This window comes from Cervus elaphus, chromosome 15 (assembly GCF_910594005.1).
Source record: "Cervus elaphus chromosome 15, mCerEla1.1, whole genome shotgun sequence".
Taxonomy (NCBI): domain Eukaryota; kingdom Metazoa; phylum Chordata; class Mammalia; order Artiodactyla; family Cervidae; genus Cervus; species Cervus elaphus.
In genome coordinates this window covers 79,182,839-79,208,981 of record NC_057829.1, presented here as the reverse complement: position 1 = coordinate 79,208,981, position 26,143 = coordinate 79,182,839, and the positions used below count along the sequence as shown (strand labels likewise).

The following is a 26,143-nucleotide window of genomic DNA, read 5'->3' as shown; positions in this document are numbered from 1 at the left end:
CTGAAATATGTTGAATGAACTTGTATCCTGGTCAGATTCAGGGATTTAAGGCATACGAATCTGTGGATCTCTTTTGAAAATGTAACTTCAGTTCCACCAGACAACTCTCCAGTCTTCAAGATGTATGACTCCTTAGAAGTCACAAAGATAGAGAATAAGGTTGTTAACCATCATTTGTCATGTCCACATGTCCAGATGAAGGTGCTTTCCTCCAGCCAATGAGCTCTATTTTTTTTTCTCCTTCAATTTCAAGTTCACTACATATAGATATCTTGTCATCTCATAAGACAATGATCTTGTAAGTTCTAGGGGAAGAGAAGGTTGGTTCGGGCTGGGTTCTAGGAGGCCTTTAATTTCAAAGAAGTTTTTGTCCTGAAAAATCTGTTTTCTAAGTCTTTTTCACAGCTGGACCCTCAGCTACATTTGTTTAAATCATAGTTCAAAACATCCCTTGACCTGGTTGAATTTCTCCCTGTGTTTGTTGTAAATGAAAGTGGGGTGCAAGACTTTGCCTTATCATCTGTCAACTATTGACCTCTTTCTTTTTCTTTTATCAGAGATGCCCTATCTATGGGAAGTGAATTCAGGTTCTGAGTGTATCTTAAGACTTCCCAAAGCCCTTGATGGCCATTGGTAGATTTCTACCAGTTCTTGTGGACTGACTACTAAGTAAAAGTCTCATATCAGTAGACCTGGTGCCAGTTGGGGAAAATTAGGCACCAAAGTCTATAACCTTTGTAGGGTGTGAGAGAATTTCCAAAACAGCCCCAACTTTCAGAATCCCAGAGTAGGAAAGTTCTGGGCCAGGTGGAGCAGGATTTAGATTAGAACATGATCAGAATTTGCACTCTGTGCAAGTACCAAAGGGACCGACATAAACCCCATATGTAGGTCAAGTCATTGCCTTTTTCAATGCCCTTTGCGGTCTCTGCTCATCATTATGGAAGTCTTCCATCATCTGATGGCCATGGACCAGGCACTGGGCCCACTCTTTGCTCACTGTGTATACTTAGTACCTAGCAGAGTGCCTTACACACAGTATGTGCTCAGCAAGTGCTCATTGGGGGAATAAATGGTCAATCAAGACCCATTTAGTCCCACCTCCTACAACTCCTCTGTCTAAACATGGTCCACAACATATAACATATCATTTGATTAAAGATGATGGAAAAAGTGGCAAAGGTGGGTACTGATCACATATGCCCACAACCAACAGAAGGCTCATTTTGGACCTGGAAGTCTTCCGTAAATGATCAGAATGATATCGGTAACATCAAAAACGAGCATGATGCCAGTATCGAGTAAACAATATTCCCAAGTTCAAATGTCAAGTAACATGTAGCAAAATTCAAGTTATTTGTGGTTCTTCAGACCAACTCCAAATTTTGGATCTTTAACCCTATTATCCAGAAATTTCACTGGAAATAATGGACATGATGGCAAAAAAAAGGAATGTATTGCTTTACCACCAGATTTTATTAGCAGTAAGATTCAGTATTCACATGGCCGCAGTTCCTAACATGGGTTGAGGGTGAGCAGAACCTCTTCCCTCACAGTGTCTTGGCTACAGAAGTCAAACCTGGGGAGAGAAAACAAGACGTCAGCCCTTCCTGTCTCACAGCTGGTGTGTCACCTGAGATGACAGCCTCTTCTCTGCCCTCAGTCTGAGTGAGTGTGACCCCTTATGCCTGAGACTAGATACTGGCTGAGGGGATACCTCTTGGGTATAAAGGACTGCATTTTCCTTTCCAATTTTAGGCCGTGACTATGCAATAGCAGACAGAAAAGATATTATTGGACTCTCAAAAGACAGGGAAGGTCCACCAGTCACATCCCCAGAGCACCTACTAAATATGGCATGTTGTCAGTGAATGCAGTGAGGAAGAAGAAGGTTGGCAGAATGACAAGAAATCAGCCAGAGTTTTTTAAAAAAGGAAAAAGAAAGAAGCCAGAGTAAAAATCCTGAGGTCCTGGTGTTACACTGGCCAGGTGTTCTCATTTTAATTCAATATTCGACTGAAATGACAATTTTGCTCATTAAGACTGAATGATATTTAGGAGGCTCATTTTCTTACTGGGGTGGGTTGCCATGCCCTCCTCCAGAGGATTTTCCCATCCCAGGGATCGAACCTGGGTCTCCTGCACTGCAGGCAGATTCTTTACCATCTGAACCACCAGGGGAGTCCAACAAAATACATAAGCATATGTAAAGTGCCTGAGGCATAAAAAATGCTTAGAAAAGACTCTTTTCTCTTCATTTTCTTCCCTGTAATGTAATGGCTAGCAGATGTGCAAATAGCAAATTAAAGGTTAAAAACTAATCTCGAAAGCGTCACAAGAAACGAAGAGCACACTATAAATATCGATAAGGTTGAATTGAATTTCTTTTGGGGTAGTGAAGAATTTGCTGAAGTCAGATTTCCTGCCCCTGAATTGTGGCTTTGAGCCTTCATTGAATTATCTGTAAAAAGGGGATATTAGTAGCACTTACCTCCCATTACCACCATCAAGAGCGTAAACATAACCAGTGTTTTGAAATGTTTCTCCTGTCCTTTGCAATCTCTCCTTCCCATCCTATTCCACTCACAGCCTTGGCTAGTTTCCTCACATATGTGTGCTGATCAGCAGTCTACTGAGTACTTAAGGAAATTTTCCAGCTCTCTGAGATTCCCTCTCTGAAGCTTTCTCCTTGCTGGTACTCAGTCCTATGAAATCTACTTGTCTTGGATTTTCTGGATTCTCAGATCTGTTTCTTCAGGTCAGGTAGTGGGCTCCGCCTGAATTTTTCCTCTTTGTGGGACATCCTGGTTACTCTCTTAAGGCTGTAAGCCAGGACAATTTCAAGACTACATTATTTGTTTATTATTTCTCAGCAGTCACTTCCCTTTGTTGCCTAATGTTCAGTATCTTGAAAACTGTGGTTTGATATATTTTGTCTGAATTTCTGTCTGTTTCGGGGGGAAGGTAAATCTGGTCTCTTGTGTCTCCATCTTTTCCAGAAGCAAAAGCTCCTCTTTGGACTTACAGGAGGACTGAATGATATGATGGAAGAAGCCACATAGCTCTGTACCTCAGAATCGGGCTTTATACTCAATACACTGGGCTGATATTGGTACTTTTATGAGTATCGTCATTCTCAACTCACTGTTTCTGGTGATACTCTATGGTAAATGTCCTTTGATTCACACACACTTTAGTCTTGATTAGAATCAAGGGTTGATCTTTGTCTTCACTAAAAGGGCCAATGATACGGGACAACCTATTTGTGTTCTTTGATACATTGCATGTTTTCCTGGTAATTGAAGTGGTGATTTGGTGAATCCAGGAAGTTTGGGGAAGATACACATATTAAGCACACACATAGCACAAAGCACAACTGCTAAATGAAATCAATCTTTTCACGTTAGGATCATGAAACAAGATTCTCAATCTAACACTTAATTTGTATCAGATCACACAATGAAAGTGAAAGCCACTCAGTAGTGTCTGACTCTTTGTGATCTGTATAGTCCATGGGATTCTCCCGGCCAGAATGCTGGAGTGGGTAGTTGTTTCATTCTCCACCAGGGATTGAACCCAGGTCTCCCTCATTGCAGGCAGATTCTTTACCAGCTGAGATACTAGAGAAACGCACATGGTCATCCAGAAATCTATTAAAGTTGTTTTCCTAAAGTTCTACACTTTCTCCCAAAAAAATAAAAGGTGTTAGGAAGCAGCTATTGCTGAGACAGAGAAGAACCACTGCAGATTATTTAACTTAAAGTTGCTTTTCAGTGGGAGTAGAATTATAAATGTGACAATGCTTCCAATCTCTTTGGATTTATATTACTTACACTTGTCCGTCGTTTGTTTCCACACTGATCTTGGATGCTCCCACTTTGGGTAGAGTTGGGTTGATCACATTGTTGTACCAAAGAAATTTAACCTTTTGCAAAACTCCAACTTCCACATCTGAGTCAAATTCACTGGATTCAGTATTGTCTGGTTTGAGAGTACCGCTTGGGAGTGAAGTTAAACACATACATGAACATACATAAATACACACACACACATATATGTTTCTAAAACCAGCTTACAATGTATCTCTAGTAAGATGATTGATAGTACATTTGTCAGTCTAATGGTTAAATAAATATAGACATGTATGCTTAGTCAGTGGTAGTTCATTTGCCATCAATAACTCATATTACTTTAAAGTCAGCCTTCCTTTGATAAAACTTCAAACATATTTTAGTCACAATCCTCCCACAATTTAATAAAGGATGACATCATGATGTCATTCCAGTTTTTTCATGGGTAGAATAATTATTTAGTGATTATAAATCAGATGCCATACATCAAAACAAATAACTGTGGTTTTCTCAGGAAATAGTAGGGAAAAAATTTAGGAATAGAATTCTAAAACATATTAAGGCACAAGGGTGAAATAATATCTTCCTTTTAATGACACATGGCATTTCTATAATTCTGAAGGGGTTCAGAGCAAGTCTCTCCAGAATGTGCCACTTTGGCAGGTGGACTATTTTGAGCTGAAGAAAATCAAGATTTGCCAGATTCAAGAATAACTTCTGCTTTTCCCTTACCTGCCTAAAAGAATTTAGGTAGAAGGCCTGGTTCAGGAAGAGAAATATCACCTTAGATAAAAACAAGGAATATGGCCTGGGTGTGATAAGTTGGCAGGAAGCTCAGTTGGGCCTGGATATCCAAATTCCTCTCCATGTCCTGTTGTCTCTGCCCGGCACAGCAAACCTTTGTTCACCAAATATTTGGTCTTCCCATCTTCCTTTCTCCCCTTTCAAGTCCCAGACCCCTGCTCCCTTCTCCTTAGCTCAGAGTGGCATATAAGCCTCAATTGTTTGATTGTAGGCCTCATATTACAGGAGCCCCATATGTACATTATTAAATTAGCGTTTCTCCTGTTATCTGTCCTATGTTAATTTTATTACTAGACTAGCCAAAGAGCCAAGAAAGGTAAAGCAAAAAGCTTTCTTTCCCTGCATTCCCATGTGGTAATGAATAAGCTCTTATGTCTATGACATACACTGTATGTATGAAGGATTCCAACATTTAACGAGCTTACTTACTTGAAAATTTCGTACTGCTTAGAGTTTCCTTTATCTCCGAACAAAGAAACTAGTATGTGTCCTGTAACTCTCCTTCCGGACAGTGTGACGGCCACCTTATACCTCCAACCTACAAAGGGGAAATATTTGCAAAATATCAACTTTTAGAAAAATTACTCCGAAAACAGGATTCCATTACTGTTGAATTTTGAATAATTTTTGTCTGGTTTTGGTAGTTCTAATCAAATAGTGATGGATATTCCTTTAACTAAATGTTCAGAGGGCTAACAATAGGGGGTGGGGGAGGAACACAGACTCTTCCCAAGTTCAAAAGATTTCAAGTCAAAGGACTAAGTAATATATTTTGCTTTCAACTTTTTAAACCTAACAATGTATTCTGAATCTTAGAAGAACTTTATATTAAAAGATAATGTAAAAAAAATAAATACAAAATAAAAGATAATGTGATGTTTCATCAGTTTATTTCATTTTTATAGATCACAGAAGTTTAGAGTACTATCATCTTTTGGTCTAAATAATCTACATTTATCTCAAATATTCTATAAGTCAACTTTCCATCATCACTGGAATTGTATTGACTTATGGTAATCATTTTATAGTACTGGTCAATAGTGAATTGCCATTTTTTGCCATTTAGAGCTAGCCTGGGCCAAATTGGGAAGGCAATAAAATTTAGCTTTAGTTTTTATTATGCAGTTAACCCTATTAACTCCAATACAAATAGTTTTCTTCCTCTGCGACCCCAGAAAAGAAACCCAGGGTCTGTCCCCAAGCCTCACCATTCCCACATCCTCTGATTTCCATCACCCATGGAGTCTACAATCCTGATATCTCTTGAATCTGTCACCTCCTTTCCATTTCCATAATCTCTGCTATGAGAGCCATAATCTCAGATCAGGCTCTAAATTCCGTTCTGCCCCTCAAATTTAGCCATGTTTACAGTAAGCATGGCATTGAAATGTTTTTCCATTTTGGAGAGGAGTGTTTAAAACTTTTGTGCAGAAAAGCAATTTCACACATTTCCACTGGACATGATAAAATACATAGTATTGAGAATTTGAGACAAATAAAATAGGAACTTACGGGCAAAATTGCTGGCATCACCAGTGTTTAGATAAAATGTCTGGCCCTCTGATTTTGTTTTTCCAGGAAATCTGTCAGCATAATGACCCATCTGGGGGCAGCCGTCACTTGGACAGGGGAAGCACTTGTCCTAGAGAATATAAGCAAATGGTGAACAAAGATGTGCTTTTTAAAAATAGCATACTATCTTATTCCATGTATTGTTGAATTCTCAAATACTCTAATCCTAATCCTGTTCTGATAGTAACAGAAGATTTTAACGGTGTCTCAACAAAGGTTAAAAATGAGTCTCATTATTTAGAACAATAAATCAGCTATTTCACTGTTAAATAACACGATATTAAGAAAAAATTATAAAAGTCACTTAAGATAACTTATATATATATATTTAACCTTTTCTCTTTTGCCTCTCTTAAGTTGCTCCAGTTGCCCCAAGACACCCCTCTTGTTTTAGGTGGTCAGAATTTATTTTAGAAAAGTTGGAAAAGAAAGAGCAAGGTGATAATCAGCTTCTGATATATAAAATAGAATCCACTGGGAGGACAATAGACTTAAAAGTCATTTTTCTCAATTTCTTTAGTTCCCACTTAGCATATCAAGGTCTGAAAGATTCAAATCTCAGAATTTTCCCAGTGGGAAGGGAAATTGTCCTAGTTGGTTATTAAGACTTAGCCATGAGGTGAAGGTCTGAAGAAGATGGATATCATATAGGAAAATGTCCTTTCTTTTTGGATCAAGAATCGATGGGAAGAAAAGAGGGACAGAAATGAACAGAGGGGAGGTAGACAAGTAGATAGATACAGAAATTCCTACTATGAAAGGGCAAGGCTGCCCCACAGAAGAGGTGAGTGGTGAACTCCTGAATCAATGGACCAGGTAGGGCCTGGGCCAAATCTCAGGGTCTGCATCCAGAGAAAGCTAAGGGGAAATGGAGTCAGTCCAGGAGAAATACCCAACCTGCAAGAGTGGACATGCCTAGATATCACCTGCAGATGGCAGCAGTGAGCCCATCAATGTGGTGGATCTCCCAAGTCTCCCTTTCTGACCCTTCACACACACGCACGCACCACCACCACCACCAAGATCATCCCGCCCAATACCAACTTGGATATAGGTGGCCCAAAGGCTGAGAAATCTGCAAAACTGAAAATGCTTTCCTATAAAGGTGTCTGAGCATCACCTAAAAGGACTGTTTATTATTACTGAATCAGGTTAAGTTTTAACTGGATGAAATTTAAAGCTTCTGTGTTGTTTGTTTTCCCCATTACCTAGAAAATGGAGTTTGGGAATAAAATAAAAATAAAGAAGCCAGGATGTTCTTGTTGTACATGCAAGCTATATTGTGAATAAATATGTACCCATCTCTTTTTCCTTACACATAAGAGCTAACATTTGTTGAGTGCTAATTGTTATATCTGAGGTTCTGGGCTAAGTAATTAGAACATGTTATCTCATTAATTCCTACCAAATATATGGAATTTACCATTTTATTTACATTTTAAAATGAAGAAAGTGATTTAGAGAAGTTGAATGTTTTGCCCCAAATCATTCACCTTCTTAACTGTGGAACTAGGAATCAGATCCTCTCTCTTCATTGTTAAAGTATATCTGCTTGATAATTATAACTTCACATGGCATGTTACTTGAAAATTTACATATTTAAATATGTACAAATGCATATTAAATATTGTACATAGTAAATATGTACATACGTTACATATTAAATAACACACGGTATACATTTTTATTTGAAAAAAATTATAGTGAAAGGAAAAGCAATAGTAAAAAAAAAAAAGGGCAACTGATATGTTATATTCAAGATCAGGGCTTCCCAAGTGGCGCTGGTGGTAAGAAACCTGCGTGCCAATGCAGGAGACAAAAGAAACATAGTTCCATCCCTGGGTCAGGAAGATCCCCTGGAGGAGGGCAGGGCAACCCACTCCAGTATTCTTGCCTGGAGAATCCCATGGACAGAGGAGCTGGGCAGGCTACAGTCTATATGGTTGCAAAGACTTGGGCACAACAGAAGCGACTTAGTACACAGGCACACATTCAAGATCAGATTTAAGTATCCTAACTTAGAAATCCCTTTTCTCCTTTCCTTTTTGCTTCTCTTCTTTTCACGGCTATTTGTAAGGCCTTCTCAGACAACCACTTTGCCTTTTTGCATTTCTTTTCCATGGGGATGGTCTTGATCCCTGTCTCCTGTCAAGGCTGTATACTGTCACCCTGCTTATTTAACTTATATGCAGAGTGCATCATGAGAAACGCTGGGCTGGAAGAAGCACAAGCTGGAATCAAGATTGCTGGGAGAAATATCAATAACCTCAGATATGCAGATGACACCACCCTTATGGCAGAAAGTGAAGAAGAACTAAAGAGCCTCTTGATGAAAGTGAAAGAGGAGAGTGAAAAAGTTGGCTTAAAACTCAACATTCAAAAAACTAAGATCATGGCATCTGGTCCCATCACTTCATGGCAAATATATGGGGAAACAGTGGAAACAGTGGCTGACTTTATTTTTTGGGGCTCCAAAATCACTGCAGATGGTGATTGCAGCCATGAAATTAAAAGACGCTTACTCCTTGGAAGGAAAATTATGACCAACCTAGATAGCATATTAAAAAGCAGAGACATTACTTTGCCAACAAAGGTCCGTCTAGTCAAGGCTATGGTTTTTCCAGTGGTCATGTGTGAATGTGAGAGTTGGACCACGAAGAAAGTTGAGCGCCGAAGAATTGATGCTTTTGAACTGTGGTGTTGGAGAAGACTCTTGAGAGTCCCTTGGACTGCAAGGAGATCCAACCAGTCCATCCTGAAGGAGATCAGTCCTGGGTGTTCATTGGAAGGACTGATGCTGAAGCTGAAACTCCAATACTTTGGCCACCTCATGCAAAGAGTTGACTCACTGGAAAAGACCCTGATGCTGGGAGGGGTTGGGGGCAGGAGGAGAAGGGGACGACAGAGGATGAGATGGCTGGATGGCATCACCGACTCAATGGGCATGAGTTTGAGTAAACTCCGGGAGTTGGTGATGGACATGGAGGCCTGGCATGCTGAGATTCATGGGGTCGCAAAGAGTCGGACACGACTGAGCGACTGAACTGAACTGGACTGAACTTAGATATCCAGAGGTTACCAAAAAAGATGATAAAAAAAAAAAATCTGGGCAATTATGTGATTGCACAGAAATGTCCACACACCCACAATCCTATTCGTTTGTAAGGTTAACATTTAAGACAGGTTTTCCATGATCATCAGTGTCCTGTGACCATAGCTCAGGTTTCCAGAGACAATGTCTGCCCTTGGAATTATTTCCAAAGCAAGTTTTCACATTTACCCAACACACACAGAAGTGATAAAGAACAAGGTGGACGCAGGCATTTCAGTTTACAAGTCCAATTCTCTAAAGTTCTCCCTTGCCTTATCACTATTAGAATAAACACATATGATTGAAAGCGTAAATAAGGTATCAGTCATATAGTAACATTCACTGAGAGCATACTGGGTGCGGTGAACCGCACCAGTCATGAGAAGTGATGGTCACAAAACCCTTCAGGTGCAAGAGACGATGTACTTACTGCGCTGAAAGCGGTGTAAGAGGCACAAGGGAACCCAGCAAAGCCATCAGGGTTGAGGATGCTGTCAGCATAATACTTGTAGCTTCTTAAGTGATTACAGGCCACAAAGTCACGCGTTCCTTTGAAATCAGATGTGATTACACATCAGAGACAGATGCTATTTTTCCAAGTTAATGTCATGTTTGGAACATAGTTGTTGAATAGGTTTCTCTAATTAGTGCAAACTCCTGGCAGTCACAGAACAAAATCATTTATGAAGGCTTGTTATCATTTGAGATGCAATCAGAAGTTAAGATTATAATAGTTACGCCACAGATGAATGAAATGGAAAAATAACTCTAGGAAGGAAAGATCCATCCATATAGATACAAGTATAATGTAGTAATATATTCCCTGAATTAGATTCTTGGAAAGTTGAATAGAAGTACATTTTCTTTCCTGTAGTCTGCTCATGTCCACTTCTCCCAGTGAAAATGTGTATCATGGGGATACAATGAAGAGTCCTTTGGTTATAGAAAATGTGACACCTGTACCATATCAAAATATGCAGCATGTTTACCAAAAGAAAACACAGATTCCGCCCCCAAGGAAATCTCCTTATGTACATAAGAAATAGGTTTACCTTCCCAGATCCCATCTATGTCAACAATCTGAGACAGAGCATTCTTCTGACATCCAGGCATTTCTTTCCCTCCATTTGGGAAGAAATCTAGGTGGCCCACAACTTGGCTCATTCCAAACCCTGAGAAATTTTAAAATATGGGAAAGTTGACGTCAACATACAGACTCAAAACACTCTAAAATGCTCATGTGTAAATTCAAAAAAACACTCCAGGAGGATGAATTTAAGAACTCACCAAGGTTGGGGATTATTGGGGCAGCGTCTGTGTGAATTACATCCACAAACTGCGCATCGCTGGGGTCCAGTCGGACCAATTCAGGTGTGCCCTCAAAGCAAGGCTCCGCTGGATCCAACCCTAAAACAGACAGGATGTATCATATCAGTGTCTTATCAGTGGACAGGCACGTTTACCTCTCTCGCCAGTAACAAACCCGAGTGCACGCACAGGTGGTAATCATGAGTAGTGTGTGCAAAGAGATGAGTCAGTTCTTCCGTAACGTACCATTTTCTGAAAGGAAATCTATGTCTAATTTACTATTTGCTTTAAAGTGAATTTTCCTTGAGGCATGGAATATTCGTGGATACTTAGTCACTGGGTCAATTCTGTCACTAGCGTAGTTACAACAAACGAGGTCAGACTCCGGGAGACAGCACTGGACTCCTAAGAGACTTTCAGGCTAAAAAAGTTCCACCTACACTAACTCCCCTGAGGGCAAGGATCTTGGCATTCACAGTCACTGGGACCACAGCTTGACAAAGTGCCTGACTGAGCGGGTTCCACTGGACATTAATGGACTGTGAAAAGGAAAGTTCTCTCCAACAAATTAAAGAGAGATATTCCAGTTGCCCTCACCAATCCAAATATAACCAGCTTATCTGAAGTATTAAAAAAGAGAATCAGGAGTTTGGGGACAGAGTCAGAAGATGCAAGAATAAGTAATCATTCCCTAAAATAGTCACCTCTCAGATCCAGGAGAGCAAAGTCTTTCTCAGAAAGTTACAAGGTTTGTGCAGGACCTGGGTATCCAACACTGGCTAAATGCAACCAGTCTGAGATTGATAAAATAATATTTTTGACCTAACTAGCAGCTTGAGCTCTGCCAGCCCAGGCACCCAGACTATCTGTCCCCACCACTTGGGTTGTGGTTGATGAGGATTGGAATAATTACCAATTGCTGTGAAGCAGAATATAACTAATGAATACATTTTTGATCTCTTTGGATTTAATTCTATTTATTCTATTATTTATGCTATTTATTTTATTCACTAAACTCATCCTTTGTGAATATATGACAAAGAGAAAGTAGATATGAATAAGATTGCCAGATGCTCTTAATTAACGTTTTAGTCACATGTGGGTATTTATATGCTACACAGGGCTCTGTAGACCAAAGATCAGTATTAATAAACAATTAATAAGGTCTCAGAACACACTGATTTCTCTGATCCTATGACCTAATTCGGAAAATGTAAAAACTTGTCTTCTCAGGTAAAAAACAGGTCTCTCTGTCAAATTTCTATCCTTATAGACCCCATATAGGCTTCACTTAGTCCAATTTTGCAGCTTTTTACTGTTTTGACCTACCTGTGATACGTCCAATAGCCCCATTGGTCCTCCTTCCTGCCTCCCCAGCAGCGTGGGCACCCAGGCTGTGGCCAATGACATGGACGTCAGAAAGTGAGTATTCAAATGATGACTGTTGAAAAGAAAACTCCTTCAGAATGTTTTCAAACTGGCAAACTTCAAGATGGGCAGAAAAGAGAGAGCTCTGAAAACTCAACTTTTAAGAAGACATGCTGCCCCTTCAAAACAATCAATTTTCAGGGATTCTTTTCATTTATAATAGAAAACGGCGATGGTTTGGTGCTTAAACTGGTGGAAGTAGTACTCTCTTTTATTGTTTCACTACATAGAAGAAACCTTTGATGGTATGAGGACTTGCTGTCTTGAGGCGATGAAGCAAGTATTTGGATTAGAAAATAATAATGATTCTTCAACACATGATGTTGGGAAAACTGGACGGTTACATGCAAAGGAATAAAACTGGACCACTTTCTTAAACCATACACAAAAGTAAACTCAAAATGGATTAGAACTTAAATGTAAGACCTGAAACCATAAAACACCCGGAAGAAACATAGAAACCACATCCTTTGACATCCATCTTAGCAATATTTTTTTGGATGTGTCAAAAGCAGGCAAAAGAAACAAAAGCAAAAATAAACAAACGGAATTAGTCAAACTGAAATGCTTTTTCACGGTGAAGGAAACCATCAGCAAACCAAGAAGGCAACTTATTAGATGGGAGAAGATATTTGCAAATTATATATTCCATAAGAGGTTGACATTCAAAACAGATGAAGAGCTCACAACTCAATATAAAAAAATCCAAATAATCTGATTAAAAAATGAAGGGAGGACCTGAATAGACATTTTTCCAAGTCAGACATACAGACGGCCAACAGACAGATGAAAAGATGTTCAACATTACTAATCATTCAGTTCAGTTCAGTCGCTCAGTCGTGTCTGACTCTGCAACCCCATGGATTGCAGCATGCCAGGCCTTCCTGTCCATCACCAACTTCAGGAGCTTACTCAAACTCATGTCCATCAAGTCGGTGATGCCATCCAACCATCTCATCTTCTGTCATGCCCCACTTTCATCTCCTCCCACCTTCAATCTTTCCCAGCATCAGGGTCTTTTCAAATGAGTTGGTTCTTCACATCGGATGGCCAAAGTATTGGAGTTTCAGCTTCAGCATCATTCCTTCCAGTGAATATTTAGGACAGATTTCCTTTAGGATGGACTGGTTGGATCTCCTTGCAGTCCAAGGGACTCTCAAGAGTCTTCTCCAACACATCAGTTCAAAAGCATCAATTCTTTGGTGCTCAGCTTTCTTTATAGTCCAACTCCCACATCCATACATGACTACTGGAAAAACCATAGCTTTGACTAGATGGACCTTTGTTGGGAAAGTAACATCTCTTCTTTTTAATATGCTGTCTAGGTTAGTCATATCTTTTCTTCCAAGGAGAAAGCGTCTTTTAATTTCATGGCTGCAGTCACCATCTGCAGTGATTTTGGAGCCCCCCCAAATAAAATCTGTCACTATTTCCATTGTTTCCCCATCTATTTGCCATGAAGTGATGGGACCAGATGCCATGATCTTAGTTTTCTGAATGCTGAGTTTTAAGCCAACTTTTTCATTCTCCTCTTTCACTTTCATCCAGAGGTTCTTTAGTTCTTCACTTTCTGCCATAAGGGTGGTGTCATCTGCATATTTGAAGTCACTGATATTTCTCCCAGCAATCTTGATTCCAACTTGTGCTTCCTCCAGCCCAGTGTTTCGCATGATGTACTCTGCATATAAGTTAAATAAGCAGGGTGATGATATACAGCCTTGACCTACTCCTTTCCCGATTTGGAACCAATCTGTTGATCCATGTCCAGTTCTAACTGTTGCTTCTTGACCCGCATACAGATTTCTCAGGAGGCAGGTCAGGTGGTCTGGTATTCCCATCTCTTGAAGAATTTTCCACAGTTTGTTGTGATCCACACAGTCAGAGACTTTGGTGTAGTCAATAAAGCAGAAGTAGATGTTTTTCTGAAACTCTCTTGCTTTTTTGATGATCCAATGGATGTTGACAATTTGATCTCTGGTTCCTCTGCCTTTTCAAAATGCAGCTTGAACATCTGGAAGTTCATGGTTCATGTATTGTTGAAGCCTGGCTTGGAGAATATTGAGCATTTCTTTGCTAGCATGTGAGATGGGTGCAATTGTGCGGTACTGTGGCCATTTCTGACTGAAAAAGGTTACTAATCATTAGGTAAGTGCAAATCAAAACTACAGGGAGACAACACCTCATACTTGTCAGACCGGCTATTATCAAAAAGACGACAGATACTGAGGGTTGGCAAGGATGTGGAGAAAAGGGAATCCTCAAGTATGTCAGTGGGAATGTAAATTGATATAGCCACTATGGAAAATAGTATGGAGGTTCTTTAAAAATTAAATATAGAACTATCATATGGTCCAGCAATTCCACTTCTGGGTATTGTTTCTACGAAAATGAAAACATAAATTCCAAAAGATACGTGCGCTCTTGTGTTCATTGCAGAATTATTTGCAGCAGCCAAGCTATGGAAACAACCTCAGGGTGTATCAGTAGGTGCATAAAGGAGCCGCGGTACAGACACACCGTGTTTCACTGAGCTTGGCTTTATTGTGTTCCACAGACACTGTGGGTTTTTTTTGTTTGTTTGTTTTTTACAAGCTACAGCATTTGGCAACTCTGCCTTGAACAAGTCTAACTGCCATTTTCCCAACAGCATCTGTTCACTTTGTGTTTCTGTGCCACTTTTTGGTAATAGTCAGAATATTTCAAAATTTTCACTATCATAGTATTTCTTATGGTGATCAGTGACCTTTGATATTACTACTGTAATTGTTTTGGGGTGCCACAAACCACACTCATGTGGATGGTGAATTTAATCAATAAATGTTCTGCTAGCTCCACCAACCAGACATTGCAATTATATATATTGACACATGAAACTAATGGAATATTGTGTGTCAACTTTCCTTCAATTTTTAAAAAAAGTAAAAGAAAAAAAAATTAAACAAGAAAGACAAGAAAAGAATAATGAAATCAATTACTTAAGCATTTTCAAGTTTCATATTTTCTCAGTTTTTAGTTACCCAATCAGGTTAACTTGTTATCACTGTGCTTCTCTTCAAACAAACAAACGAAACCCCTAGTTTAATTATCACGTCAACTTGGCTTAATAACTGGTTATGTTAAAAGAACTAACAGTGAAATTCAGTAGAAAGACCTTACCTGGTTGCTTGAATAATAGCACTTAGAATTAGTTTAGTTTAAACTTAACGGGCAATGAATTGATGAAGTTCAAATTGATTTAACTGATGAAGCTTAAATAAAGATTTTTTTTTTTTTTTGCATTTTTCTCTTCAATCAAGGAGAATGCAACTCTCAGTAGAAAAATATTTTATGAATTCTCATACACGCACCAATTTTGGGGGGAAGAGAATTCAGAGAACCATGTTCATGGGCTTTTATATAACCCAGAGTTAGTTACCTTAAGAACATCCACTAAATACGCCACCTCTGCACCCACAATCCGGATGTTCTGTGTGGCTTGTGTGTACCCTGTGCGGGAGCCGCCTTTCCAGTCCACACAGATGCAGTTCACACTTTCCACGGTAAACAGGTTCTGGGGGGAGGGACACAATAAATAGGTAAATAATTCAGGATCTTAACTAACTACTAATTAACACTCTTGAAGACTAGGATAAATTCTCTTCTTGACCTACACAATATCAAGCTCGCTTTTTAACTCGAAATCAGTAAACAAAACTTCTGTTACAGTTATGGAATACTTTTTAAAGCTTAATACGGGCTCTAAACTAGAGGTTTGGCCATAATGGGAAATGGATTCTTGGGATGTCTACAACAACAGATGCGTGGATGTTTGTTTCGGGGAAAAGTGTATAAAATGTGGTACAGTGGTTTGTCTCATTAGCACATCATCGACTTCACAAGACTACATTGTCTCTTACTAGAATGCACCCCAGGACATCGCCTGTCTTTTTCACTGATGTATCCTCAGTGCCTCGGATAGTTCCTGGCATACAGTAGATATTCAGTAAATATTTACTAAATAATGGAATAAGTGAAAGACTGTGTTAAGACCCTTTAAATAAAGATATTGAAGGCAAATGAATAGGCTTTTCCATGATGGAAAGAAAAGTTTTTGTATGAACATGTTTTATTGTACATCACTGAAGTTATTTCACAGAAAAATACAACCTTCCAGATATCTACTGGAAGTGAGGATCAGTGATAGTCTCATGAATGCTAGAACTGGCAGAAATTTTGTTTATTTGAGTATGTATTTATGCATATCCCCACCTTTTTGCCAAGAAGAATTTGAGAACAAAGCAATCTTAGAATCCATCTCCAACTCTTTCATTTTACAGACTGTAAAATCCAAATAGGGGAAACAATTTGCTAGTGTCCTGGTTAGCTAAGGATAGAGTCAGAACTGGAATTTGGGGCATTTGATCTTCTAATTTAACATACTCACTCCTCCATCTTGATGACCAAAGCCGATCACATGCAAGAAAAACACAGCTGCATTCGGGATCTCAAAAATAAACTATACATATATCTGAAAATCTACATACCTTTGGAGTTGAGAATCGTAAACTTATTTTTTCTTCACTGTAGTATATAAATCTATTACTTACCTTCCCTCATTCCCCAGTTCAATAATCAACTATAAGTATTTTAGAAGACAAGTTGTGACTTTACTGATTATTTCTAACCTTAACTGTCTTCAGGATCAGTCAAAACTCTTGGAGTTAATTTAGCCTTTAACTTGAGTCATAGGCAGGCCTGAAATAAAACCTCTAAAGAAAAGACTGCATCTTGGTGCCACAGTTGGCCACAAAAGCTTGATGAAGAAATGAATCAACAATAATGTTCCTCCAGCACTAGCAGTTACTCAGAAAATGTACTCTATTTGATTTTCTGTCATTTAAATCTTCATTATCACAGGGCACATAGCCAAAGGCAAATTCAAGAAAATAGGATCACTACTGTTGAAACAACAGGAGCCAGAAATGAAAATCTACATAGTTTTTCAAGCTATCACTACCATAGGAGATCAAGGAGTAGCAAGTGAAAATCACAGGAAAATAATTAGTTTGGGCAAAATGAGCTATCTTAGTTCTTCACACAGAAATCAAAGCCTATTGAAGAAATGAAAGCTATCGACAATGCAACAAATGCTGCATCAATATGGCAGCATCTGTTGTGAAAATTTTGAAATATCTCTGTATTAGTTACTAAATAATCATTATCTAGAGCCACCACGTGCCTGCCAGCTTTGCTGGTCTGACCTCCACCCTGTGTCACCTCCTGGACCTCCTCTGGGAACCCCAGGCCCAGTGAGGTCAGAGGATACTCCAACCTCCTGCTGACAGGAATCTGTCCTCACTGGGTGGGGCCTTGCCTTCTACGTTGTTAATTATCACCCTGGAAACAAATTTCCTTAAGAGATTTACAGTCTCACCTTGCAAATACCCTGCAGCCAGTTTTCATCTCCCTTGTCTGTGAATCCATGAATAACAAAGCGGGTTTTTCTATTTGTTTTGAAATTGGAGCTTGCAATGACTGATACATCTGCAACGATTTCCTGTTTGGGGGAGAAAAATGTTTAACGTCAAGTTTCTGAGAGTATCCAGTAGGACTGCCTGTACGAGGAGGGAAGTGGCAGGTGGGAGAAGACTACTGAGTCTCGGGGTCCTTGGGAGTAAAGAGTCTCTCATTACAACCAAGCTATTTCCAAACATTACCAAGTCACTACTTTCCAGATGTCATAAAATTTTTGCATTTGCTCTACTTGGGTAATATGTCTGCTATGATATTGGAGGCAGGGGATCAGATGATTAGATAGCATCACTGACTCAACGGACATGAATTTGAGCAAACTCCAGGAGGTGGTGAAGGACAGGGAAGCCTGGCGTGCTGCAGTTCATGAGGTCACAAAGAGTCAGACACAACTTAGTGACTGAACACAACAACACAATACTGGTGGTGGGGTCTTGTCTTTGACCAATGGAAAACTACATATGTATGTATTTTATAGATACAAAATATGTTGGGAGATTACACATGACATCTGGAGATGTCATATATATATAATAACCATTTTTAGAATATGGTATTAAATGTACCATAGAGGTAGAATAAGAATAATACCAAGTAAATGGATACTTTAAACAAGTTACCAAACAAGACTTTTATAAACAAGTTAGATGAAATAATACTTAAGCTCTCTGCCCTAAAAATCTCCACAGTGTGACTTGTTCTTTTTAGAAGACAAAATTCAGTATCCTTATTACATAAAGCAGATGAAACTTAGTTCTGAAAACAATGAGCGTTCTTACTTGAAAGTTGTCTGGGTTCTCATTAGTGTACAGGAGGAAGCGAGTGTTGACTTCTTCTGGAGACCAAGGCAATACTTTGAGGGGTCTTTCTATAATTCCCGCCCAAGGGGAATCATCACTGAAGCAGCCAAGTCTATCGTAGCAGACCTCCTTTCCTGCAATCACACAGCAGTGTTAGTTTCAGCAGAATGCTCTTTTTAATGGTCTCCCTGCCAATGTTTGAGTTAAATTACTTTTTGTGACATGTTTTCTTCCTCCACATCCTCAGATACCTTCTTATCCACACACTCACAAAACAGCTTCAACACACAACATCCCAGCTAAGGACACGCTGCTGCTTCTCGTTTCTACCACATAGGACCGCCTCACTCCACTTCTGTCCCTGTCCGGTCCCATGCTAGGGCTTGATTAAGACTCTCAACTCAGATGTCTTCTTTGGTCCTCTGGTGCCCAAGAAAGGAGTAGCTTTGTGTCCCTAGGCCTTGGAGTAGGGGATGAAGTGCTTACCTTCTTGTAACCATCTTCTGACTTTGGGTTTGGGGTTGAAAGCTTAAGTTTCATGCAAATGCCCAAACTTTATATATCCACCTGGGTGAGTATTTAGGTCTCACCATATTGGATATATTTAGGGGCATCCTAGATTCTTGTGATGAAAAAAGGCTGCTCACAAATAATCAAATATAAAGCCCATGGTGGGGCTTCCCTGGTGGCTCAGTGGTAAAGAATCTGCCTGCCAATGCAGGAGACACAGGTTCAATCCCTCATCTAGGAAGATCCCACATGCCATGGAGCAACTAAGCTCATACGCCACAACTATTGAGCCTGCTCTAGAGCCCAGGAGCCACAACCCCTGAGCCCACGGGCCACAACTACTGAAGCCCCCACACTCCAGAACCCGTGCTCCACAGCAAGAGAAGCCACGGCAACGAGAAGCCCACGCGCCACAACTAGAGAAAAGCCAGTGCGGCAACAAAGACCCAGCACAGCCAAAAATTAATTAATTAATTAATTTAATTAAAATTAAAAGAAAGTCCATGGTGTGACACAACTCTGCACTCGAATGTTAACCCCTAAAAGAACAATACAAAGGAAGGGTTATCCAGGAGTTACTCCATCAACATTAGGAGCAGCAGTTGTTGTGGAGGCTGCATTCTTCAAAACTTACTGTGTGCCAGGTACTAGGCAACATGATTTACATACATTATCATACCTACGTCTCACAATTATCTTACAGCGAGGTGGTACTATGTGCCCAGTTGACAGATGAAGATAGGGACGCACAGAGAGGTTAAGAATTTTGCTCAGGGAAATGCAGTTGTGGCTGGTGGAACCCGGGTTCAAACTCTACACATGACTCCAAGCAAGGAGTGCTAAATTCAGAAAGAAAAATGCAAGTTAAATTGGAGTTTCAGATAAACAATACATTTTTATTGTAAGAATAGCAATAAACTTAAATTCTATTTTTTATAATGATAAATTTTACTATTTATATGACTGTGGCTTATATTCTTGGTTTTATCTGAAATTCAAATTTAACAGGACATCTTAGCTTTCACCTAGCAGCCTTACTCCCAATACCTATGCTCCTAATCATGAATCTCTCCTACTCACTTATTCCTCATCCTCATAGTGGCTTGAATTCAGCTGTTGTAGCCTTTCTTCCAAGTATTGAGCAGTAAGTCTCTTCCAGCATGACATAAATATTTTTTCTTACCTACGACTGTTCCCAGCAACACTGAAAATGTCCAGATTAGCAGCATCTAAATAAAAGTTTAAAATATAATTGAGTCCAGGGAAGTAAGTTTTTAAAAGATTGGCATAATACAAGTCTGAATGGGTAAATTTGAATAAATTAGACAGTATGCTTCAGACTCACCGTGGCAGTTCTGTCGAGTTCTGCGCACAACCAGATAGCACCTAGAGGTCCTTTTATGGGCAAATCTTATCTTTTTGGGCAGTGCCATGGAAAAGTAGCAAGAGAAAAGAGGAGGTTCCAAGGATGTATTTCTAATTTTAGTCATAAATAAACCACGACTGATAGAGTAGGTAAAGTTTTCCACCATAGTTTTCGAAAGAGGAGAAAACGGTAGATATGAATCATTCTGTTTTAATGGGACTATAACGGTTAGAATCATCCTAAGTTCATTGTAGTGAAGTTTCTGGTCTGTCCCTTTCTTAGTTTGCAGTTTTCTGGGCTGGTCTGTGGGTATGTATGAAATTAAATTGTTTCCACGGATTTGACAGCCATAGTCTTGACAACAAATACTAAGAGCTTACCAGCTCATGCAATTTTGTACAATCTTGCCTTACCCTCCAAAACAATGAAATAGAGGCAATTCTTCAAGAGATTTCATTTCTTTGGGGAAAGCTGTTGATATTTTATTTTGATAGTCCACAGGAATAGTTTATTTCTCAACAATAACATGGAAGACAGAATAAATGAACTGATGAAAGGAACCAGGGGTACTTCTAAGAACATAGAGGTGAAATCAGTGACCCTATCACCAAATGAAATTACCCATAAGAGAAGAACCAAATCCAACTTGGAAGAAAATGGTCTGGGAAATATAATATGGAAGAGAAGTAGTTGATAGAAAAGAACTAGGATGTGTTCATTGGGTGACAGATTGCTTAAAATTAATTTTAGAAAGACTATGATAGGATACCATAATTTTAAGATACCACAGCATTTGGCCTGACAGCATCACAGATATTGGTTGAATGATTTGAAATAGCCACGTTTGTAGATGAAAAATGGTCAAATAGTCCAGTTCCCTGACAGAGTTTACAGATACAGAAAAAAGGCACAAAATGATTTGTGCATGAAGAAAATTCAGGAAAGTTGAGCAAGGGAAATATGAACACCAGGACAGAAGTTGCAAGGAAGGAATTCCATGGATGGGAGCCGTGGCAAAGTCCCACTGGATCCTTCCGGTCTCAGCATTTAATCCCATCCTTAGGGACTCTTTTCCAAACCTGATGAGGTTGGTTTCCCTCTCCCCTCTAGAAAAACTTCCCTTCAGAACTAGCCTCACATGACACCCATCACAAGCAGCTGTGGATCAGAAACTCTGACCAGGCTGGGATTCTCTAGGCCATGTCACATCTCAGTATCTAGCCAGGCTGGCACAAAACGGTCCCTGAACACATCTCCCTTGAAAGAACGGCCAAACAAATGAGGGAATGAATACAAAAAACAATACAGTTTGAATCACTGCTATAGTAACAACTGCCTACACAAACTCACAGAAAAGAACTGTGATTTTTAACCTAAAACAAGCAAACAAACAAACCAAAAAAAAAAAAAAAAAAAGAGGTAGGGGAAACAAAGTTCACACTGGGGTTTCAGTTCAGTCAGTCACTCAGTCATGTTTGACTCCTGGCAACCTCTTGGACTGCAGCACGCCAGGCCTCCCTGTCCATCACCAGCTCCCGGAGTTTACTCAAACTCATGTCCATTGAGTCAGTGATGCCATCTGACCATCTCATCCTCTGTTGACCCCTTCTCCTCCCGCCTTCAATCTTTCCCAGCATCAGGGTCTTTTTCAATGAGTCAGCTCTTCGCATCAGGTAGCCAAAGTATTGGAGTTTCAGCTTCAACATCAGTCCTTCTAATGAATATTCAGGACTGATTTCCTTCAGGATGGACTGGTTGGATCTCCTTGCAGTCCAAGGGACTCTCAAGAGTCTTCTCCAACACCACAGTTCAAAAGCATCAGTTCTTCGGTGCTCAGCTTTCTTTACACTGGAGTTTACTATAAAATAAAATACATTCCATGTGAATTACCAAGTAATTCATACAGAATTTCTAAGTAGGCATTTTAGATAGTACAAATTTAATCCATAATTTAGGTGATCTTTGTTCAGTATATATTGTAGACTTAGGACTAAAAGTCACTAAGTTCTGAAACATAGAGTCCATGGAGAATTTTTTTTATGAACTGAGATAGGCTTAAATTTTAGAGTGCTTTGGGAAGAGTCAATTTCCACAACTGTTATAAAAGCTAAGAAAGGAATTGTACATAATCAGCAGTCTATCAAGTCCACTCTGGATGAATAACTTCCCTTAAATTCAGTCTTGCTGCATGTGTTAGTTGGGTTGTAAAATTTTGTAAACCATATTGTTTCATTCATATCGCAAAAGTGCTATCTAGGAATGGCTGTTTATAGGGTTTGTAGCAGAGATTGCGCGCCTCTTCCCAGAGAATAGAATTAAACTCTACTGCTCAATCTCTCTTGCAACAAGATGTGCCACAAGACCAACTGGCCAATAAGATGTGAGTGCACAGATGTGTATCAGTTCTAGTCCTGTTCATAAGAAACCTCACATGACCCTCCATGCTCCTTCTTTCCCATGGCTTGATGCAGACAAAGACAGTGACCTTGAAGACTGTGTGTTGAAGCTGGCGGAGCCACAGCTGGAAGGAGCTTGGGTTCCCTGCTTAGAGGAAAGCTGCTCATCAATCACAAACACCCATTTTGAACTTTACATAAGCATGAAATAAATTCCTATTATGTTAAGCCACTGATATTTCAGGTTATATCAACTAGCATTAACTTAACTAATGGAGATTATTTTATTGTATAATTTCTCCTACTTCCAAGAACAGCTTTGGTACCAAACACTGAATGTGTGTGTGTTCAGTAGCTTTAGTCGTGTCCAACTCTTTTGACCCCATGGACTGTAGCCCACCAGGCTCCTCTGTCCATGGGATTTTTCACCCTGGGCTGCAAACTTTACCGTGAGATTTGGATGCAAAACATTAATACTTTGACAGATTATTTTCCAATTCTTGGTTTTAAAAAACTCCTTTCTTCCTAAATTATAAAAATTAATTTCTTCACTCCTTTTTTAAAGAATTTTAATTTTAATGGACATTTTCCCATTCAGACCCTGATGGTGACCATTGTTTTCAAAAGCAATCTGAGGCCAAAATGATACCTCAAGTTTTAGTAAAATTTCAACCAATGTTGCCTGGGTCCCCAGATGCAATTTATGTGTAATTAGAGCAATTCGGTGTGCTGGACACAGAGGAAATTCTCAAACATCATAGGTAGGTGGCTTGTAGCTACCACCAGAACTCTGCTCTCCACCAGCTTTTATTACTCCTGACATCTCAGGATTGCAGGCTACAGGGTGGGCCCTGGGAAGGGTGATAGAGCCATAGTAGTCCTTCCCCAGGTATTGTATGGCACTGAAAGTGGCCTTTTATTGAAAAATAATTCAAAACACTCCTTTCTCCTGGATTCAGCAGAGCACTACATAACATTGATTCAGTTTTGACCCTCAATCCTTAGACATTTAAATGTAAAAAATCCAAACTTAGAAGTTTCTAAGCCAGTAGCTATGTTTGCAGAGAAGTTAAATATTGACATATTAATATGTTTAGGCTTTGATTCTGGCAACCTCGTGATACCAAACACCAGGTGAGGGAAAGAAAGACCCTGGGACATCTGTGGCCAGATAACCAGCATGTTAGCCAGAGTCTCATTTACTTAACCTTCAGAGAGCCTGTCCTATCTTCCCTTATCTGGCTCCGCCCACCACCAAGGCCTTCAGCGGCATGCAGAACACACCTGCCTGCAAAGCCAGACGCCCCCTGAGCAGACGGAGCTGGCAGTCATCTGGGGGTCACTGTGTCTTAAACCTTCCGGAGCATCTGTCCCGCCAAGTGTGAGGGGTTTCAGGTCTCCCAGACTCAGGGACTGAAATTATAGCTAACCCTCCTCTGTTATGCATGAAGATGGTTTACATTGTGAAAAAGAAGAACAAGCATAATTGAAATTTTAGAGCATTAGATATTCAGTTTTACGTACTTCTGAAGTTTTAGTAGTTAATCTCCTGCAGAACCCTTGACACTTCAGCTGTTTTACTGATGAGGACAGTGAGACTCAGAGGCTTTCCAGGCCCATGCTGTTGGTAAGCATCAGAGGTGTCTTGGGGATAATTTCTTTCCTCCAGCCCCAGATGACTTATGTAAATTCACAAAAGGCCACGTTCCCTCCAGGACTGTGTTAGTCTAGAGGTGATTAAAAAAAATGGTCAGGAATGGGTATAGTAGGCGATGTTAAATGTGTATGTATATATTTGTGTATAAGACTGGGTATCTGTTTTCCAAAAGAAAATAACACATATTTTTTGGATAACTTGCTTTATTTGTATTTTGCTCTGTTACTACTAATGCAGCAAATGGCAATTTTTTTCCCAATGGAAATAAAACCATTGTGATATTAAATATGATCATCATTTATCTCCTGGACCATCACAGTAGTCTTCTAACTGCTTTCCTTGTCCCCAGGAGAACAGTGTATATCCTCTACACTGCCTGACAGTCAGGTTTAAAACACAGACTGGCCACACTACTGCTCTTAAAACTTGAGCCTCCTTCCCTGCCCTGTGCTTTCCAGATCAGCACGGCTTGATAGGAATATTGTACTGTAAGCCACATTTTGAAAAGTAAAAAGAAGTAGGTGAATATATTTTAACAACTTACTTAATCTAAAATGTCCAAAATATTATCATTTCAACATGTGTTCTATCTCAAGTGGCCACGTGTAGCTAGTGTCTGCTGTATTCCTCACTTCAAGTAAGACTTCATATATATGATTAGACCTCATATAGATATGAGGTCTCCAACCTTGCTGCATACCCATTTGGACCTTTTTCTAGCCAATCTGAACTTCTTTCAAGACATGAGCTCTCAAGAGGTTTTAATAGGATGCAACTACAAGGTACTTAAAGAATGAAATAACAAGATTCAGCAGATGTCATTGAGCAGGAAGAAATAGCAAATAGGTAGAGAGATGCAAAATTCAACAGACTCAGAGGTCACAGCTTGGGTACTGACAGCTACGATGAAAGAGGGACAAAAGAGAGATAACAAACAAAGGAAAAGAAAAATAAAGAAAAATACTAAACTAATAATTTGTACAAAAATCTTTTTTTTCTATACCTGAGATGTTTTGGGAATCAAACAATTAGAAAAGATCTGAGGAAACTGACAGAGGGCAGGCAAAGCCAGAGGCTGTCTCACCATGTGCATTTCATAAATAACCTTTTAAGGTTGGCAAAATCCACTTAAAAGATTATAAGCTAATGGATTTCTCTTTCAAGTCATAATGAAGCATCAGGACTGTTCTTTTACCATGCATAATTAAAAGCTTGGACAATATAACAATGATTTGCAAAGACTGAACAATGGGTAGTGCAAGATTGTAATAAATGGGGTAAATAGGTAATAGGTAATAAATAGGGGTAAAATAGGTAATGGGGTAAACAGGTAATAGGTAATAAATGGGGTAAAAGGTAAATAGGTAATAAATGGGGTAAAAAGAAAAACAAACAAACAAAAAAAAGAAAAACAAATGAGGTGAGGCTTTTGATCACTCGAGCTATATGCCTAGAGGCATTTCCTGAACCTCAGCACAAGGAGGGCGGTTCCAGCTGGAGCAGGGCAGACTAATTGAGCCAAGGAGAAAAAGAGCAGAGTTCACGGAGCCTAAGGTAGTTAGAAGGTGCAGAGCAAAGTACTGGAGTGCAGGAAGCTATAAAGATGAAGAGTTTTCAGAAAATGGCGTGGGGGTCCACTTGAATCTTGGATAATCTGGAAAACTCAGCAGTGGCCACAAGCCTGGAAAAGGTCAGTTTTCATTCCAATCCCAAAGAAAGGCAATGCCAAAGAACGCTCAAACTACCGCACAATTTCACTCATCTTGCACGCTAGCAAAGTAATGCTCAAACTTCTCCAAGCCAGGCTTCAACAGTACGTGAACTGTGAACTTTCAAATGTTCAAGCTGG

The 26,143-nt window shown here is 39.6% G+C and overlaps 1 protein-coding gene across 2 annotated transcripts; it reads right to left on the bottom strand.

The window, feature by feature from the left end:
- Window positions 1-1,453: 1,453 nt before the first annotated feature.
- LOC122709062 (pancreatic lipase) lies at window positions 1,454-20,234 on the bottom strand. 2 transcript variants are annotated; one of them, XM_043926133.1, is made up of 13 exons: window positions 20,221-20,234; window positions 20,059-20,104; window positions 18,345-18,499; window positions 17,468-17,590; window positions 15,470-15,604; window positions 11,956-12,067; window positions 10,606-10,725; window positions 10,371-10,490; window positions 9,749-9,867; window positions 6,168-6,297; window positions 5,085-5,193; window positions 3,834-3,998; window positions 1,454-1,579 (listed from the first exon to the last, which is right to left on the bottom strand). In XM_043926133.1, exons 2-13 carry the CDS (start codon window positions 20,102-20,104, stop codon window positions 1,516-1,518), a joined length of 1,398 nt encoding a protein of 465 aa, XP_043782068.1. In that variant the 5' UTR covers window positions 20,221-20,234; the 3' UTR covers window positions 1,454-1,515. The 2 variants fall into 2 exon arrangements, with proteins under 2 accessions (XP_043782068.1, XP_043782069.1); XM_043926134.1 differs by lacking the exon at window positions 20,221-20,234 and having other exon boundaries at window positions 1,483-1,579; window positions 18,330-18,499.
- Window positions 20,235-26,143: the final 5,909 nt, after the last annotated feature.

Coding starts and splice junctions, on each gene's coding strand:
- LOC122709062 (XM_043926134.1), bottom strand. CDS start 20,104: ATGCTGCTAATCTGGACATTTTCAGTGTTGCTGGGAACAGTCGTAG. Junction 10,726..11,955: donor GGCTATTGGACGTATCACAG/GTAGGTCAAAAC, acceptor TGTCTGTTTTAG/GGTTGGATCCAGCGGAGCCT. Junction 5,194..6,167: donor TGATGCCAGCAATTTTGCCC/GTAAGTTCCTAT, acceptor TCCCCTTTGTAG/GTTGGAGGTATAAGGTGGCC.